We start from the raw sequence: 19449 nt of genomic DNA, 5'->3' as shown, positions 1-19449 counted from the left end.
TTACCCTGCACTGGTGCAGGGAGCCCCGGTGAGACACGGTGCAGCCCCGGGGTGAGCACCCGAGGGAGCCTGGGGGGGTACAAATGGCTAAAAAGGGGCTGAGAGCAGCCCAGGCAAAGCTGCAGACCCCCAGATTGGTGCTAAAACACTTTTAAAAAATTAGCTTGAGCCTTGCCCTGCAAAGGAGACTCTGCCTGACATCACCCATCCATGGCTGGGAGATGTCCCCCACCTCATCCCAGTCATTTTGGGGAGGGAATAAGAAGACTCAGCACTTCTTTTTGTGGGGACAGAGCCCCGTGGCAGTGCTGGACCGAAGCCGGAGAGCCCTGGGGTGAGCGGGGAACGTGAAGCCCATCACCCCTGGGACCGAGCAGAGACAAACACATCCCCACTTAATGATAAATGACGCCGGGTCCATGCAGAGGGGAGGACAGTGGAAGGGCAAAAGAGGGGACAGGCAGCCCCCAGCTGTCCCCTGGGGGGGCTCAGACTGAGGGCAGAGACCCAGCAGCCAGGACACAGGGTGTTGAGGTTCTGCAGAGACTGTGTCCCCCTCGGGGAGGTGGATGTGGGCAGAGGAGCACACATGGCATGCCCACGGCCACCCGCCTCGTGTCCCCGGGTCCTGCTTTCCCCTTACCAGAGCCCTCCTACGCCGTGGTCCCTTGGCTCTGGTGTCCCCGGCATTGACCCGGCAGCAGGGTCTGGCGCAGCCCCCGCTCCCGGCACCGTCGGCTTCACAAGGCCGGGGAGCATCGGCGCTGCCCCCGCAAACCGCCGGGGCGCAGGTCAGGAAATCACCCATAAAACTGGAGCTGGGGTTAGTTTCCTTCTCCATCTAATCATATTTCCTCCCCATCCACCGCCTCCCACTCCGCTCGGTGCTCGCCCCGCGCCGGGGGACAGTGACGGCCCTGCTGCACCCCAAGGACCAGCGGGAGGGAGCTGCAATGATGCCCTGGCAGCTAAATCTTCCCGGAAAGCCAAAATCTCCATCAGCTGTGGCATCCCGGTTTGCATCTCCCTGTAGACACTGACTGCGCCCTGGGCTGCTGGAAGGTGATTGTATGTTCTTTTTTTTTTTTTTTTTTTTTTTAAAAAAAAGGCTATTTTTTGAGCATAAATATAAATATATAAGGTCATCGGCCTCTCCTCCCCGCTCCCCCTCCCCCTCGAGCCCGCAGACATGTTGGGAGCCATTAGGGCTGGCCCCGCTTTGCTCAGAGGCATGTTATTCATTATCTGCATTTTTAAAAGCAGCAATAAAAAGCGGAAAAATGAAAAACACCGGCCATGGCCTAATGAAACTGTCATTCAAAGGGGCTGATCGTGCTTCCTGCCGCGTGGTGTGATCTGAAGGGAACCTGGACCAGGGGCCTGTCCCGGCAGCCCATCAAACGCACCGCGTACAATTTCAAAGCCCATGGCCCGGGGAGCGAGTTTGCGTTTCCCTTCGCTGGAAACTTTATTCCCCTTGAAATGATGAAATATTTCAGAGGAAATGGGGAAGGGGCGGCGGAGGGAGCACCGGGGAAGCTGGGGGGGAGGGCTGTTTGCTGAGCCCCGGCTGTAAAACAAGAAAGGGTGGTTATAAATATCTGAGCAGGTACCTCGGCCGTAAATCTGCTGGCCGGGCACCCCCATGGGGCGGCTGCCAGCTCCCAGCGGCCAGAGCACAATCCCACAGTGTTCCTGTGGTGGGGATGGGGGGTCAGGAATCTCTTGAGGGACGGGGGAGCCGGGTGGGCGCCTTCCTGCAGAGAGGGATTGCAGAGCCGAGAGGGATGCGAAAGGTGCAGCAGTGGGGTTTTAGGGCTGGTGGCTCCTCAAATCCTCCATCGAGGTGTTTGGTTTCCCCCCGGGAGGATGGATGAGGGAAGAGCTCATGGAGACGTACCGGCTCCGGTGGCAGATGCCCCCCCAGCAGATACAGTGCACAGCATGGGGACAAAGGGGGAGATTTTGGCCAAGGTGATGAGGAGAAGTGATTTTGGAATGCCCTAAATCCCACCCTCACGCCTGTGGTACCCAGGGTTCAAGTGCTGAGACCCTGCAGCAAACAGACCCCTCTGGAGCATCCCCCAAATCAGGAGATGCTTCGGAGGGGGGCTCTCCCACCCCCCGCACCCAGCAGCTCAGAAGCATCATTTCAGTGCCAAACCTCCCCGAATCCTCGCACCAACACACACACAACACGCACAGGGACCTCTGGCCAGGAGGAATGAACCCTGGGGTCCCCAAAGTCCCTGTGGGAGGAGCAGTTCCCACCCCGGGCACAGCAACAACCCCACAGGAGGGTCCTCAAGGGGATGAAGCAGGAGCAAACACAAGGACGGCGGGGACAAGGAGCTGCAAGTGCCTGCCAGCAGCCAGGAGGGACCGGAATTAATCCCGGGACTGGGCTGGGTGACAGCGGTGACAGGCAGGAGGGCTTTGCTGGGGGCTCAGCCCCCAGCATCCCTCCCCACCAGGGGGTCGGGGGGCTCCTCCGCCGCTCCCCCCGAGTATGGAGCTGTCTTTGGAAAGCGCAGAGGGTTTTCTGTTCAGGCACAGCGGGGACACCGGGAGCCAAAACCTCGCTCTTGCTTTCAATCCCTTTTTCTTTTTTATTTCTGCAATAAGAACTCAAATGTCTAGAGCAATTTGTGGATGTAATCACTCGCTGAATGTAACATTTTTTTAAATCAAATCAGCTGTTAAACAGCAGAAGCATATGAAACCAGTAAAACTTCTATCTCTGTTTGATGTTTTACAATTTGAAAACACAATTTGAAAGAGGAAAAGGACAATTCTGGGGGTGGTTGAATTGTCAGGTTGTTGGGTTTTTTGGCATTTTTTTTTTTGCAAGACAATTGTTCCTGAGCCGAGACCCTGCAGTGCCAAGTCAGAACAGATCACCACAGCCAAATCTGTCCCCTCCACATCCCTCCCTGAATGCTGCCGGTGACGGGGACAGTAACAATTTCTGGAGCGGGGACATCTTCAGCCCTCTCCCTCCAGCAGCACGGAGGCAGGGACCCCTGCCCGCACCCCAGGCAATGACCTGTCCCCAAATGTCCCCTCAAGCATCCCCACGGCCACTTTTGCTCCCCGTGGTTGAGCAGCGACGCACCCCTGCATCCCTCACACACACACTGAGTTTCTCCGATCTCAGCAAAAGAAAACACCGCGTCCCCAAAGCTTGGACAAAACCCAACCCTGTTCATCAGGCCAAGAGCAAATTGCCCAGGGAGGAAGACGAGCCATCCCGCACCCCGACCCGCGTCCCCGCAGCCCGGCAGTGGCACCTACCGATGCACGTCACCCCGTCGGAGTGCAGAAGGAACTTGACGTGGCAGCCGCACTTGGGCCCCTGGTCGGTGTCGTCGCAGGTGTGCTGGCAGCCCCCGTTCCCGTAGTTGCAGGTCACTGAGGGAGGCAAAAATCCAGCCGTCACCCAGGGCCCTGGCCCCTCTCTTCCCCACCTGGCATCCCCGAGCGGTAGCATAAAGCTGGCTTGGAAAAACCCCATCCATAATCTCGGAGAGATGCCTCCCTCCTGGATAATTCCTAAAGTCCTCTGACTTTCCCTGCGGGATTTTGGCAGATGCAAACGGGTAAGTGGTTTGTCACGTCTGCCCTTTGCATATCAGCCAAATGCCACCAGTGCAGCCCAAGCAAAGGGGACCCATGGGCTGGTTGCCCCTGGTGTTAGAGGGGAAGGGTGGGACTTTCCCAAGCTCTGGAATGACTCAGGTGCTCCCGGGAATCCCTGCCAGCCCTCCCCGGGGGGCAAGGCGTACTGTTCATTTAGCTTAGAGGGAAAGTAGGCTCGTAGGATTAAAACTCCATTCCATCAGCGATTTTACCTGTTTGCTGCAGACAGCAAACGAGAAACAAAATAAAAATAATTGCATAAACACATGCATATCTATATAATAACCCTGGCAATGCCAGCGAGATGCTGGCAGGAGATCAGACAGGCTGAGAGCACCACAACCCCAGGGAGAGGATTCCTGCACTCCTCCCGTGCCGATCACACTCTCCCTGCTCATCTCCCCTTGGGAAAGCGAAGCTGATGGGACAGGGATGAGGGATGTTGCCCCTCTGGGACCCCCTTTAACTGCCATTTCAGCCCACTCAGTGTCAGGGCACAACGTCTCATGGCAGAGGGGGATGCCAGGAGCATCATCTGTAAGGGCCACAGCTAGAGGAAAATGAAGCCAGAGGGTTTCAGGCTCAATAAACCAACTGCTGCTGGGTGGATTGGGGGTTTGCAGAGGGACCAGGACGTGTCTGTACCATGGGGACAAGGCTGGGGTCCCCAGGAGGGTGTATTCCCCATCCCTGGAGCACTCCTTACGTTTGCAGTCGCGCTGGTTCTTGGTGAGCTCGAACCCGGGGCGGCACTCGCAGGCGATGCCCCCCTTGGGGGTCTCTCGGCAGATGTGGGCGCAGCCATGGTTCTTGTTCATGCAGTTCATTCCTTCTAAAAGAGAGAAGGAAGCAAAGAAAAGCTCCAAAAGCTTGCTGGCACCGGTCTGCGGCAGCAGAAGGGCATCTGAGGTGGGATGGGGAGAGAGGGGAAATGAGGGGAAAAACTTACAAGTGAGGACCTTAGAGGGGACAGGATAACCCCATGCAGTGCCCTGAAGGACAGCACGTCCTGGCACAGAGTGGCTCGGGAGGGTGGACAGGGCAGCCAGCTCGTGGGGATGGGGACACAGGAGATGCCACTGTGGCCACTGAGCCCCGTTCTGGGCTGGGTGAGATTCCCCAGGGAGCTGGAGGGACCGACACAGCTGGGAAGGGGGAAGGAAGAAAGCAAAAACACTCAGACGGCTTTGCCAAGCAGTGGAGATAAAAATCAGCAGAGACGTAAAAAATCTCTCATTTCCTCCTATTTTGGCTAAGAAATTGCTCCAGACGGCAGCAATTTAGAGCTGATACCGAGACGAAGGGCTCGGTGCTGCGCAAGACCTGGCAGGAAAAGATGAGCCTCGCAGGGTGGCGTGAGGCTCTCTGTGTACCTTTTATTTAATAAAACGCTCTGGATACAGGATTAATGTCCTGCGTTCGGTATTACCCTGCTTGGTAAAGGGGCCTGGAAGGGTTTTGTTACGGAGATGTTTATTAGCCCTCTCCCAGTAAATCTGTTTTTAAATTTGCAGCACTGAGAAGGGTCATGAACCAGCGCCGGCACCCAAAGCAGGGGTGATGGGTGCCTTTGATCGGGACCTGCCCGATAAATGCAGGGGTCGGAGGGTGCCCCGGGGCGGGGAGATGCCGTGGACTCACCTTCGGGGCGCTGGATGCAGGTGTGCTGGTTGTCGCTGAGGAAGAAGCCCTCCCGGCAGAAGCACTCGTAGCTGCCCATCATGTTGACGCAGGTCTGCTGGCAGCCGCCGTTGCCCTCCGAGCACTCGTCCAGGTCTGCAAAGGGAAGGTGGCAGGGGGTGAGGGTGGCCCCTTGGCATGCCAGGGGGCTGGGCAAGCGGCTGGGACAGATTGGCTAGGGAGCAAATTATTTCTGCTTTACACCCATGGTCCTCCAGCTAAGAGAAAAGGGGCTGCTTTAGGGCTGCAGGGGATGAGGGCGAAGCACATCAAGGGTCATAGAGGCCACACAGCTCTCCCGACTGATGGGCAAAAAAGGTCCAGCCTCATTTTACACAGAAAAAGGGATTTTCCTTGTCCTGGGACCCCAAAACACCCAGGATGCTGGGATGTTGGCTGCAGCTGCCCCCTGGTCCCAGCTCCTGCAAGCCTGTCGCCAGCTGGGGATGCCTGCACTTCATTAGGGGGAGCTGGGAAACCTTAGCCCAGAGCAGGGCTAATTACTTGTTAGAGACTCAAATCCCCAGCAGCTCTGCTGCTGCCCTCCTGCCTGTTTGGGTTTAACAAACCAAGGCTGGAAGGGGCTGGAAACACACACTCATGGCAGCGGCGATGCCCTCGCTGCTCCATTCCTGAAAATCCCTCTTTTAATGAAGAGCAACAGCCCATTGCTCTCTCCAGAGGGTTTTTGGGGACAGCGGTCCAAGCTGAACCCAGTGGTGCCAGAGCAGCCAGGATGTTGGGCTCAGGCAGAGCAGCAAACCCTTGCCACGGCCACTCCTGTCCCCTCCGTCCACGGTGCCAGGGCTGGGTGACAGCGTCAGGGCCCGGTGCCAAAGAAAACCTCCGGTGAACTCGAGCGTTGCCGAGCCGGTGGTGGAAGCGAAAGCTGAGCCCCGCCAGCATCGGAAACGCCGGAATAATGGCTCGGTGATGGCACGTGCTGGGGGGGACACTCCCAGCCCTGGCTCCTCCAGCACCAAATGGCACAGCACACACCAAAACCCCTTGCTTTTGGGCAAAGAGATGGATGGATGGATGGATGGATGGATACCTGAACAACGTGGGTGCCTGTGTCCCAGTGCCCCTGGCAAACCCCAGGGGATGCTCAGAAATCAAAGCAGCTGGAAACTGTCCAGAAGCTCCAGCTGGAAACTGTCACGAGATCAGAGCCCAGGAGCACCCCAAAAACCCGCCACTTTGGAAAGGAGGTGTTGAAAATGTCATCTCACACCCGGGGCCCCGCCGGGCAGGCTAGGGCTGACAGCCGGGCTGCAGCCAGACACAAAAGGGACACCCTCTGTGATGGCAGGAGGCTTGCAGCTTCCTCTGAGGCTCATCCCAGCCCAGCTATGTCCTGCAGATGCCAATAACTCTCCTCAAATCCCCCTGCTTATAACAAGGGCTTAACGTCTTGCGACTTCTCCTTCAAGCTCTGCACAAAAATGAGGAGGCAGCCGTTCAAACCCAATGGTTGAAACGAGACTCCACCGCTCTAATACCTGTTTTATTAAATACAAGGGAGATGGGCAGAAGCCAGCAGGGCCCGTGACAGGACCGGGGCTTGAATTCCTGTCCTGGTTCAAAAGGTCTCCCGGGGTGGGCAATGGGGGGGGGGCAGTGGGTATGTACCCCAACCCACCTCCGGCTCGACCACTACTCACGGTGTCAGCAAAGCCTGGCACGACCCTCGGCTTCGCTCTGCTGCTCCTTCCCTTGGCTAAGCACAGTCAGAATGGGGGAGAAAAGGGAAGGAGGACGGGACAATCCCACCAGGGTTCATCCCTGCCACCCCCCAAAAGCAGCCACTGCTCAAATCCACCCAGAGCACCGAGGACATCAACATCCTCATCTGTAAAATGTTCTCCAGGGAATAAACCTGCACCATCCCTACGGCAAAGCAACGTGGCTGAGATACCGGGACAAGCCAGGGAAAGGCTCAAGAGGAGAAGATGGGGTGCCCCCCCTCAGGTTCCCCCCTCGCCCGGCTGCTCCCTGGCCACCTCCATCCCCTCCTACCCAACTCTGTAAACACATGATGTCTGTGGCTCGCCAAGCCCGGCTTTCCTTTCTTCTCCTCGGGCTCATCCTCCCCCGGGAGAGGAAGGCAGAGCCGCCCGCGCCTCCTCCCAGCTGTGTAAATCTCCCCCCTCCCCGAGGAGGCTGCAAAGATCCCGGTGATGGTGCTTAATGCAAAGCGTATGTGTCCATTAATCCCTTCCCCCTCCTCCTCCTCCCAATGATGAGCTCATTAATGACCCCTCCGCAGACACTAATTAGAAAATAGCATGAGCTCCAGGCGGAGGGAGGAAGGGCGGGCAGCCCCGTGCCCCGGCGCTCCCACCCGGGGGTGCTGCGGGAGGAAGCGGGTGCCGGGGTGCGGGGCTCTGCCGGGAGCTTCGGCTCGGCCGCGGCCGGATGGAGTCTGGGGCAGTGGGAAGCGGTGGGGAGGATGCACGGCTGCTCCGTAGGCAGATGCCGGGTTTGTCTTGGCCCGGGGATTATTTACCCAGTCCCTTCGCTGGTTCCCATCCCCACCATATTTGCTATTAACTCATCTATTTTGGCAGGTGCAGGGCTGACCTCAAGCACGAGCGGAGCAAGCGGCGGGGCCGGGGTGAGCCTCCTCGGCTGGTCCTGCCTCCGGCAGCGGAGCGGAGCTGCGGCCCGGCCACTCGCCGCAGCAGGATGTGGCCACGGGGAGGCTGTGACCAGCACCCAGTGTCCCCAACCCTCCCTGTCCCCAGCATCCCCCAGGCTATGGATGGACCCTGGGAGCAAGTTTTTCTCCCCACACAGAGCATCCTTCCCCAGCATCATCCCCGTGCAACGGGGAGCAATCCCATCCCCAGCGAGCCATCATGACACAGGACATGTCTGCAGCTGGTTTGCCATCATGGCAATGGCATCATTGTCCCCCAACGGCTCCTGGGGGGGTCAGAGCTTGGGACATGGCCAGCAAAGAAATCTGCCGGGCTGGTCCCAAGGTGCCAGAGCTGCCGAGTGGCTGTGACACCCAGCATCCCACCCCGCTGCGTGCCGGGGGCCTGTCCCTCACCCAAGCAGTTGTGGCCATCGTGTGCCAGGCGGAAGCCATCGTAGCAGGTACAGCGGTAGTTGCCGGGGATGTTGACACACTCGTGGACACAGCCCGCGTTGTCTTCCCGCTCACACTCGTCGACGTCTGTGGAGAGAGGAGGGCAGGAGAGTTGTAGGCCTGCCCCAGCTGAGGACGGCCAACTCATTACACGCGTGCTGCTTCCCCAGTGTTTGTGACCCAGCTGATATTGTGCCCTGGGGTCTCTGCTTAATTCAGCAGGTCCCCAGGTCCGTTATCACCGACAGCATCCCTCCACACCCTGCAAAAACACCCCTGTCCTCCCCAGTCTAGACCCTGGACTTCCAGTTATCCTGCTGTCTTAAACCTTCGGCACAGCGTGGTGCACTGGGAATCGCATGGGATCTCCCGCTGGCGGTGGGCAGAGCTGCCCGTCTCCATGGCGAAGCCCTGCTGAGCCTGGAGCACGCTTTGATCCCTCTGCTGTTTGTACTCGGCCGTCCCAACCCCGATCCTGCTCCGAGCAGAGCCGGGAATTTCTCCCCTGCCCGGTTCCTGCTTTCCTGCTGCCAATCCTCCAAGGAGCACATTTTCTTTCCATGCGCCACTGAGCTGCATATACCTCTGTCTATACCTATATCCATATCTGCATTTACATCCACATCTATGTCTACATAAAATCATAGAACTGCCCAGGTTGAAAGGGACCTTTCAGATCATTGAGTCCAACCATCAACCCAACGCTGACAAAACCCATCACTGGGTGATGTACCACGTCTACCCAGCTTTTAAATCCGTCCACGGCTGGTGACCCCACCACTTCCTGGGCAGCCCATTCCAAGGCTTAATAACCCTTTCTGTGTAAAAATGTTTCCTAATATCCACCCTAAACCTCCCCTGGCATAACTTGAGGCTGTTTCCTCTTGTCCCATCAGCTGTTCCTTGGGAGACAAGACTGACCCCCCCCGGCTACACCCTCCTTTCAGGAGGTTTACATCCATATAATTTACATTTACATCTATATCTATTACATTTACATCTATATCATCTATATCTCTGTATCTTATTTTGAAGCTTCTCGTGTTTTAGCTGCTAACCCAGTTCTGCAGCCTCTGGGTTGGAAATCCTGCAGGGAAAAAAAAAAAGCTCAGATTGTTTAAAACCAGCCCCAGGTGACCCAGGTGGCTCTTCGCAGAGCAGAGGAGGGAGCACAGCTGCCACCAGCAAGGACAATCACATTCCTCTCCCTCTCCATGCACTGCAGCATCAACAGGCCAGGAGTCTGGGGCAGAAAAGGGGAATAAGAGGTTTGTGATGGGCTGGGGTGAACAAGCAGCCTTTTGCTAGGGCAGGGGACATTGCTGACGAGCCACCCCCTGCCAGGGCTGTCACTCGTTGGAGGGGTGCTGGTGGCGTGGTCCTACCTTTGCAGTGCTTCCCGTCCCCGGTGTAGCCGGACTTGCAGATGCACTTGTAGGACTTGGGGGTGTTCTGGCAGATGGCGTCGATGTGGCAGTTGTCAGTGCCCTCCACGCACTCATCAACATCTGCAAAGGGAGAGGGGGGGGCAGCGATGGGGAGAGCTGGGGGGAGCCCTCCCCATCTCTCACCGGGCCCATCACCCAAGGAAAGAAAATTGAGCAGCCCTCTGGCTTTTCAACCCGCACACGGACCAGGATGCTGCTGCTTTGGTCCTTAGTGGCTTCGCCGCACCCAGACCTGATGCAGCGGGTAATGGGCTCGCTCCCAAAGAGCCCTACCTGTCTCCCTGCTCTTACACAAGCCACCCTGAGTCTCCCCGACCCTTTCCCCTGCCTGATGATTGGAAACACCGTTCCGGCGCCCGTAGTCCGGGCTGGAGCCAGCCCAGGCAGAGGTGAAAGTCTCTGTCTCCAATTAGCCATTTCCTGAGCCGACCAGTCACCCAAATAATCGTCATCGCTTTCTATTCTTAGGCAGGGAGGAATGTGCACGAATTAGCAGGGACCGCACTAAATAAACCTGGGAGCCGGCAAGCGGGAAGCAGGAGGGAGAACTGGGAAAAACATCAAGGCTTCCTTGGGGACACAGCCAAAAATCCATGTCCGACCCCCATCCCCCTTTGCCCATCAGCCCACCTCAGGGACGCAGCGCTGTGGTACCTGGGACATGGCCTCCAGAGCATCACGAGCCAGTGATGGCCTCAAGTGGTGATGCTCAAGGGTTTGGCCGTAGCAGGAGGCCATGGGAGCAGAGATTTTAATGGTATTTGGGAAACAGAAGTTTTGAGCATGTGGTGAGGAGGTTTTTGAGCAAAAGACTGCTCACCTGGCTGCTCTCTGCCTTCCCTGCGTGGGCTGTAAGGGAGATGTGGTGCCCTGGAGCAGGCACATCTCCCCCTCTCTGCCTGTGGATGTGGTGTGAGGCAGCTGGGTGTCCCCAGGGGGGTGAGGTGGGGCTGAGCATTGCCCACAGCCCCCCCGGGACAGGCAGGGCTCCCCAAGCAAGGGGTCTCCCCACTCTGACCCCCCGGGCACATGGGCTGCACATTGGGGGGTTCACCTCCACCACCTCCCACGGGGACGGGGAGGGTCCCACCAGGGAAGGGGGATCCAAGGGTCCCTCCAGCTTCCCCATACCCCATGAAGAGGAGCCTGAGGCAGCAAAGCTCTCAGCTGCCTTTAAAAAGCAGCTTTTCCACAACCCCAAGAACAGAAATGCTCTCTCTGGGACGTCCCTGAAGACATGAAACATCCCTGCAAGCCGCGAGCAGGCAGAGATCCCTGCCAGCCCCGCCAGGACGGGGGCCATGGCCACGGGAGCACTGGCCCGAGCCCTCTCCCGGCCACCCCGGCAGATTTTTGCCGGGAGATGTGCGTCACCCGGCCGGGGGGGAGGAGAGCTTTGCCTTTGCACCCGGGAGGCGGCACGTGCCTGCGCATTGTATAAATATTTACAGCCCGCATTCATATTTGTTATTTGACATTAGCCATGGCCCGCGGCCACCACGGCCTCCCTTGGGCCATTAATCACCGGCTGGAGGCTGACCCACCGCGGCGGAGACGATGGAGGGATTGCATGGGGGACTGTCACCCCGCTCCCCGCCGGCACTGTCGCCTCCAGCATCCACAGCACCGGCCATGGGGCCACCATGGTGTCACCACCCCAGCACCTCATGGCATCACCGGGAGAGTGGCTGGCAGCCCACCGTGCTCTGGGGGTCCCACGGGGACTCGGGGGGTGGGGGGGGCTGTTGTCTCCTCAGGGAGCTGAGCAGGGCTCAGGTTCGGTTCCTCGCCAGACAAACTTCTCTTTGGCCACAAACCCCATCCCCGCCCTGGGGCACAGCCACCCCACCGCACCCCCGACCCACCTACAAACAGAAAAGCGTGTGCAAATAATCACCAGTGGAAAAAAAAAATGCAAAAGCCACAGGAGCACAGAGCTCCCTCCTCCCCAACCACCTCTCCAGGCTTACAGAGGTTTTGGGGACAGAGGAAGCACCTCCATTGCCGACAAGCACCATCGGGCATCACGGGGAATTCACCTCCAGCTCCAGCATCCCTCGCCCGGGCTCTCGGGTGGGTGGTGGGAGGGACGTGGCACCGGAGCCATGAGGGGACACGTTGGGGCATTGAGACATGGGCAGAGATGAAGCTACAGCAGCAGCGAAGGCGATGCTGAACCAAACACTGAAAGGATTTGCAAATCCTGGGCCTGACCCTGCGCGGGTCAGAGCCCTCCCCCAGCTCCTTTCCCCCCTCCCAAGGTATAAATCACATCCCGATGCTTCGAGGTGACGGTCCCAAGGTGAGAGTCGCCGGGTCCCAGCACCCACCCAGGGGTACAGGTGGGAATCAGCACCCAAACAGTACAGACCATCCATCAACCCCCACATCCTTCCCCCTAAAAACACCCAAAATGCAAAGCATCCGTCAGACATCACATCATCGAAATTTTCCCAGCCTTTTGCCAGAAATCTCACTTTTTGGGGGGTTTGATTTTCTATTTCTTTTTCCTCCTGCGCCCTCAAGCTCGAGACAATGAACAATGTCTGTGCGGCGCTGAACACAATGCCGTGCCTTTCCCACTCACACATGTATATTATTTTTTTTTTCTATCTTTTTTTTTCCATTCTGTAACTTCAAAACTTCTCTAACTTTGGAAAGATTACACAGCAGCAAAAGTACAAAAGAAAACATTATAAATTTGCCACTCTGTAATTTTTCCAAAGCTGGAGACGTTCTGAAAGGTTACAGGATTATAAAAAAAAAGAGAAAAAAGGGGGAAAAAAAGTGTGTGTGTGTGGGAAGAGTGAATAAATACCCTCCTCATCACCCCAGGAGCCATCCTGAGATTGGCAAAGATCCTAATTTCAGAATGCTGAAATTCTGGCTCCTAAGAAGTATCGTTCAGAAATGATGGAGTGAATTAAAAAAAAAAAAAGCCCTCAGAGAAACTAATTTTTTGCCTTTTTGTCAACGTAAGTGGCATTTTCCCACGAAAGGGAAGGTTTGCCATCAGGGCAGCCCGCTTTTCCCGCAGGATAATTTTCTCCATCCCAAAAAACTGCCCATGGCCGCGCTGCAGGTGCTCCCAGCCGCCGCCAAAGCACCAGGGATTTCATTTTCCAGCCAAAAGAAGAGATTTTTTTTTTAAAAAAATATTCTTATTGATGTTCCCATCCTTATTCGCTCTTGCAAAATCCTTGCCCTGCGCATCCCCCTGCTCAGGGGGACCTTTTGAAGTCCAGGTCCCAAAACCAGGTGGGGTTTTCTGGGGGGGATTTGCCAGCCAGAACCCCCTGCAGACCTGCACAAATAATCAAAGATGCCCTTTTTCACCCAAAGTTGCCTGAAACGGGCCCAAGGCGGACAGCGCAGATGGGCGCATCGTGCCCTCAATCCCCAGAACAGGGGGATTTTGCACTTTTTTGGATGAACGACGACTGATTTGGACGAAGATGCCGGGTCCCCATCGGGGGATCCGAGGTCTCGCCCACCTCCAGCAGCCCCCGCTCCACCTCCCCATCCCTCCAGCTTTGGGGCTACTTAGGGCTGGTCAGGGGGCAAGAGCATCCTGGGCATCGCCGCCGCGGTGCCGGGGGGTTTGCGGCGAAGGGCAGGAGGCTGCGGCGCTCGCCCCGCGCCTCGGGCCATGTTTTTTATTCCGTTGTGGGTGGGATTTTCCAGCGCTGGCTGTTGGGCCCCGTTCCGCTCCAGCTGCAGCTTTATTCTCCATTTCAAAGGCAGCGGAGGCAGACGGTTTCAACGCCACTGCCATTTCGAGCCTGCCAAAAGCAGGGGGGGACACACCACCAAACCTCCCCCCCCCAGCCCCGGCCCGGCACACACCCACCGGGGAGGCGAAGGGCTTTGACCAGGGGCATCGGGGGAGGCGGTGGCAGAGCCCACGGGGCAGCCGGGTCCCACACGTGTGTGCCCTGCCCCGCGGCATCCCGCTGCTCGTGATACACGACGGCCAGGGGAGATAAAGCAACACCTCGTATATTTGTGGAACCGGGACTGAGTCTCTTTCTCCACTTCCTTTCTTTTGCTTTAAGAGAGATAATAAGTAAGAAACGATGGTTTGGTCCATAGGCTGAAAGTCCCAATTAATTTGAGGAGGGGGACGAGAAAGGGCAGTGAAAACCCACCAGAAAACCCCTAAACAAACCAACCTGCTGTCTTTTTCTCTCTTCTGCAAGCGCTTCAGCTTTTTCTTTCAAACTAATTTTATTCTTTATTTTTATATAGGCATATATATTAACAGCCTGTCTGTATAGGGATGTGTGTGTAGGTGTTGGCAGACACACGGAGTTTCCACTCGGCCTTAATGCCAAATTAAAGCTTTATAACTTCAGTAGCTCTTTTTACCAGGGTATTAATAACCACCTCAGACACTGTGGTGCAGTTTATTAATCATTTGTTCGCCCGGGGAAGCTCGTGAGGGTGACTCGTGCTGTGCCACAGCAGGATGGGCACAGGGCATGGCCACAGGCGGCTCCGGTGAAGCCGATGGCATCTGACCGGGAGGGGGACGAGAGGGGAGGAAGATGATCTGAGGGGGGGCTTTTTGTAAATTGGCCAAAGATGCATCATCTAAACTCGAGAGCCTAACTCAGGTGCTCGGTGATGGCTTGTTGCCGGGATGGGGATGCTGTGCTGGGGATGGTCCCCAGGTGGGTACCCACACTCAGCTCGGTCAGAGGTGATGTCTGCACCTCACCAGGCGATGGAGAGCCCTGCACCAGCCCCACTGCAGGAGCCCAACGCCCCACACATCACCCAGCTCTCCTGAAAGCAGCCACAGTGCTTGGTGCCGCGGAACGACGGAGCATGGGATGAAGGACATGGAACTACAAGTCGCAGCAAGGCCCCGGGAGGGGGTCCCCAGTGTGATGCCCAGACCCTGCTCTGCACCCCTCACCCCAGGTTTGGTTTCCCCAAAGCCCCCCAAAAGGTGTTTTCCCCCCCCATCGACGCTTCCCACTCCCGCAAGGGCAGAACTGTGCTGAGCTCCCCATCACTGCATGAGTTTGGGTCATCCTGATGGATCCCAGATCCACCACCAGATGCGGCCTCCCCTGGGTTGGAAACGCTCCCTCCATCCCCATCCCACCTCCTTGTGCCAACCCTCAATTCAGCCACGGTTTCTCCAAGGAGGCTTTGATGCTCCACGCCAACAGCGTGTTCATCTCCCTGGGAAATTGTCCTTGCTGTTGCTGTTCCTTTGCCTTATCAGCCTGACCAAGCCTTAAAAAAACTGTGTTTGTTTGTTTTCTGCTTCGGAAGCAACAATCACAAGATCTCCAGAGGGTGAGATGGCCTTGCCGAAACGCGGTCGGCCGGGTTTCCTCCAGCGCCGCGAGACAGAGCAAACTTTATTTGCCATCCCAGGCTTCTCCTAAAGCCTCTCAGGGGACTTATAATTTTGAAAGTGAAGGTTAAGATTATTCATGCATATTTTTTTCCTAAATGGATTACTCCAGTGCAACTGTCTGCAAAGGAAAAAAAAATGTATATAAAAATTTAAAAAAAAAAAAAAAAAAGTACAAACTCCTGAGCAGTTTGGCGACAGCAATACATCTCCGCACTGGAAGACTCGAGGTGTCTGAATATTTATACTCCCGTTGGCAGTTACAAAAAAACTCTTCTTCCCTCCTTCCTACACCCCCCCTCCCCTCCCCTTTTTAATCTCGGTACAGGCATGTTAGACGCCCTCAGTCAAAGATCTCCTTTGAACTGCTGTATGTTGAAATGTTTACAGTTTTACATTTCATATTTCAGAGGGGTGGAGGGGACAGGCACAACAGTCGCACACTGTGAATGCATGAGAGAGGGAGGAAAGGGGAGGCCAAGGGGGAGGAGGTTCGGCGGAGATGGGAGGGGAATCAAACAGCATCTCCACGCTGCAATTGGAAAATTTTAGACTCCTAAAAATATATATATATATAGAAAGTCATTCCTGGTGGTGTAGGCTCTGCAGGTGCATCCCCACTGAACCTGGCTCCTCGCACGGGATGGTGGCTCCATCCCCAGGTGGCTGCATGTCACCGGCTCATTTTACCCAGGGGTGACCATGGAGCTGGGCTGAGGCCGTGGTCCCACTCAGGACCCCGCACTGGGTGGGTGGCCAGGGCTGTGGGAGCACCAGGGGCTGCAAACCAGGGTCCCCCAGGAAGATGCTGCAGTTCCCTCCCGGCCCCGTTCCCCCAGCAGCATCCGAAGGGACATGAGGAAAAGGTGGCAATTCCTGCGACATGTCTCTGGTGATGGATCCAGGCACTCCCTGGTCCAAGAGGAAGGTGAAAATCTGCCAGCCCTTGGGCTCCAACCTTCCCAGGGCACAGGAGAAACCAATGCTGATGATGGACAAGGGCCATCGGAGACTGCTCCACAGAGACTGGGAGCTCAGGAGAGGCTCTTCTGCCTGGCAGGCTGCGAGATGGACCGACGGATGATGGGATGCGGGTGGCACTATCTGTCCAAAAACCAGGGACGCCATGGGGTAGGGCAGCAGCTTGGCACAGGGACAGACTTCATCCCAGCTGAGTGCGTGTCAGGAGCCTCCCAGGGGTTATTTGAATTTATATCATCACTTCTCCTCCTGAAAGCTTTCCTAGCCCTGAAGTGACCCAATAAACCCCGCAGACAGCCAGGTCCTCTGGCAGACACCCTCCAGGCCCGCCGGACAGCTCTGCTAAATCCTTCCTTCCCAACAGACTAAACTTTCCAGGGTAATTCAGCGCGAGAAATGAGCCAGCAAGCCCTACCCACGGTGTGATGTTATCACAGCACAACAAGCCCATCTGATGGGACAGGAGCCATCCCTGGCCAGTGACAGTCACCTGGCGAGGGCGGCTGTCCCCAGAAAGGGCAAAGGCTTTGGTAGGTGCGGAGGGGTGATGTATGACCCCATACTTGGGGCATCACCCCACCAATACTTGATGTTTTTCAGAAGCATCCTATTAAAACACGCCCCAGGTGGCTTCAAAGAGCTGGACGGTGCTGGTGCACGGAGTAAGACAGGCGATAGCGGGTTCCTAGGAAAGGCACATTTTCTATCTGCCACCAATGACGCCGGGTCCACAAGTTCAGCCTCATCCAAAAAGGAGCGGGTCCAGCCCTGCCCAGAGCCCTCGTGTCCCCGCAAGGGGCACCAACCTTCCTCCCTCTGCATCCGCCTCCCCCTCATCACCCTGTGAGACAGTGGCTTTGGGGATTAACTCTCCATCCCAAACGGACCCCCCAGGTCTGTTCGGTGCTTTGGCTGGGGGCCGGGAGGAACCAGCACCGTCCCGGGCGTACGGCAGGCGATTTACCCCCGCACAGGATTGAGCTCACCTCTCTCCACCCCCACTCCACCCCTCTCCTTCCCCGAAGGGATCTGTCAAGTCTCTGCACGATGGAATTTTACTTTGCTATTTTAATGCAATTCTGGCTCAGGCTTAAATGGAACTGGAAACCAAAAGGCCTTAATAAATAAATATTATGATAAGAAATGAAAGCAATGCATACACTCAAGATAATTTGAGGGGGGATAAAAACCTAAGCATTCCTTTCTAAGCCTAAAGCATAAAGCTTTACGTGAAGCTGGACGCCTTCTTACCAAACCTTTGCCCTGGAAAAGCTCCCCCGTGCTTGCCCAGACTGCCCTCCCAAAAAGTCGCCTATTGTTTTAAAAAACACTTTAAGCCCGATAAGACAATAGCCTTGAAATTCCTTCTAACTTTGCCGGTGACAGGGCTCGGGGCACCCATGCGCGTGGCTGAAATACGCCTATTACTAATGCCTACAAGAGTTCTTTAATTATATCCTGTGCTCCTATATTTCATTCACACTCTATTTAATCTCGCCCTCTGCATAAACAGGCAGCTACTACAATAGCAAGAGCCAAAGCTGGTTTTGATAAATCTTACATACTGTGAAGCGCTATGGAGAAAAAAAAAAAGAAAAGAAAAGCCAACAGATTGTATAGATAGTGGTGAATTAAGGAGAAAAAAACCCCTACGAGATCCAACAGGATCATGCACATAGGGCTGTGTGTGTTTGTGTGTGCGCGCGCACTCCCGAGCGTGTGTATAGAGCAAAATCCGAGCTAAATATAGAGGTGCTATAGAAAACCCAAGGTATAGATAGCCCATACATAAAGCTACATGTGTACGTCTGTGAAGGGGAAGCTCTGGCTCAACACGGGAGTGGTGAAAACAGAAAAGCCTGAAGCTGATAACGCTGGGACTTACCCCACTCTTTTCTAGAGATAGGGAAAGAGCTCCCGTGTTTTTCAGGCTTTGCTGTGTCCGACCCCCCCCCCTAAGTTTTCTGCAACCCCCACCCCAATAAGCACCCCCTTTGACATTCAACCCGTGCCTCTACACACAGCAACGCAGATGCAGGCTCCCAGCTCTGCCGTCCCTTCCCTCCACCCCAGCCCCAAACCAGCCCTCCTCGCCCGCTCCCAAACATCATCCAGGCACCCAAACCCAAAAACCAGAAAAGCCTCCCCCAAGCCCCTCCGAACAGCAACATTTTTCCCCTCTGATGGGGGCAGACTTATTTTCTGCCTCTGCACCCCCTGCCTTGAGATAGAGTCCAAACAAACAAACAAAAAAAAATAATAAAGTGCAAGAAATGCAACTCATTAAAGAGTTTACAAAAAAAAAAAGCCCAACCCCAATCAAAGGCAGCAGGCAAGAATATCTGTGAGCAACGTTTAAAATCCCCTCCACTATTTGTTGTTATTGCTGCTAATTTCTCCAGCCTGCACATAAAATCCCAGATCTAAAGAGGAGGTCCGGCTGCCCAACGCACACATCACACAGCAAACCTTCGAGCTGGGAAGATTTTTTCTCTTACCTTGACTGGCTTTATTTGCCAGCGTGTTTCCAGGGTGGTGGAGAAAGAAAAGGATGGAAAATCCAGCAATCTGCAAAGCTCCCATGGCAATCCCAGTCTGCATGGAGGAGTGGGGGCAAGAAGGGGGGATTTCTAGTGCTTTAAGGGAAACAAGAGGCTGAGCATGCGAAGGGAAATCAAGAGGAGGAAGGGGCTCTCTCCTTGCCGTGTGTGAGACAGAGGGAGGGAAGGGAACTGAACTGATGGAAAAAGCTGCTCTGGGTTCAGTTTGGGGCTCTTGGTGTTGCTAAAGAGGAGAGAGTGAGGGAAGGAGACCCAGGGCAGTTGGAGGAAAGTGGACTCTATCGCCCTCTCTCTGGCGGCTGCTCTGATCCCTTCTTTTCCTTCTTTTTTTTTTTTTTTTTTTTTTCTTTAAAAATCCCCACCCACTTCTTTTTTTTTTTTTTTTTTTTTTTTTTTTTTTTTTTTTTCCTTAAATAATCCCAGCCAATTCCAGTTTTGCAAGGGAGCGGGAGCAGCAGCAGCGCTGGAGGGGGGAAGCCGGCGCCTTGCCCTGGTGCTGGGGACCTGAGAAAGGGGAGTGGAAAGGAGAGCCCCATCCAAGCAACGCCCTTTTTTTCTTTTTTTTTTTTTCTTTCCTATATATTGCCAGTGTTTATAATGCTCATTTTTCTTTATAGATGCCCAACGTATTGCTGCCCACGCTCGCACTGCATCGACTAGCCTGTTCTACGC

At 55.5% G+C, this 19449-nt stretch overlaps 1 protein-coding gene across 4 annotated transcripts in view; it reads right to left on the bottom strand.

The window, feature by feature from the left end:
• The window catches only part of SCUBE3 (signal peptide, CUB domain, EGF-like 3), a 34407-nt gene extending 15337 nt beyond the window's left edge, over positions 1–19070 (bottom strand). For all 4 annotated transcript variants that reach the window (XR_001413305.1, XM_014953613.1, XM_014953614.1 and 1 more), the window contains exons 1-6: positions 18715–19070; positions 9802–9924; positions 8378–8503; positions 5281–5415; positions 4346–4471; positions 3295–3411 (exon numbers count right to left, since the gene is read on the bottom strand). Coding sequence is in view for 3 of the 4 variants with exons in the window: in XM_014953613.1 (XP_014809099.1) it covers positions 3295–3411; positions 4346–4471; positions 5281–5415; positions 8378–8503; positions 9802–9924; positions 18715–18817 (730 nt within the window). In the remaining variant the exon portion in view is untranslated. The remainder of the gene's footprint in view (positions 1–3294; positions 3412–4345; positions 4472–5280; positions 5416–8377; positions 8504–9801; positions 9925–18714) is intronic.
• Positions 19071–19449: the final 379 nt, after the last annotated feature.

Source organism: Calidris pugnax, unplaced genomic scaffold (genome assembly GCF_001431845.1).
Source record: "Calidris pugnax isolate Ruff unplaced genomic scaffold, ASM143184v1 scaffold245, whole genome shotgun sequence".
Taxonomy (NCBI): Eukaryota; Metazoa; Chordata; class Aves; order Charadriiformes; family Scolopacidae; genus Calidris; species Calidris pugnax.
Note: the sequence above shows the minus strand (reverse complement) of the source record. Positions and strands in the feature narration are given on the sequence as shown.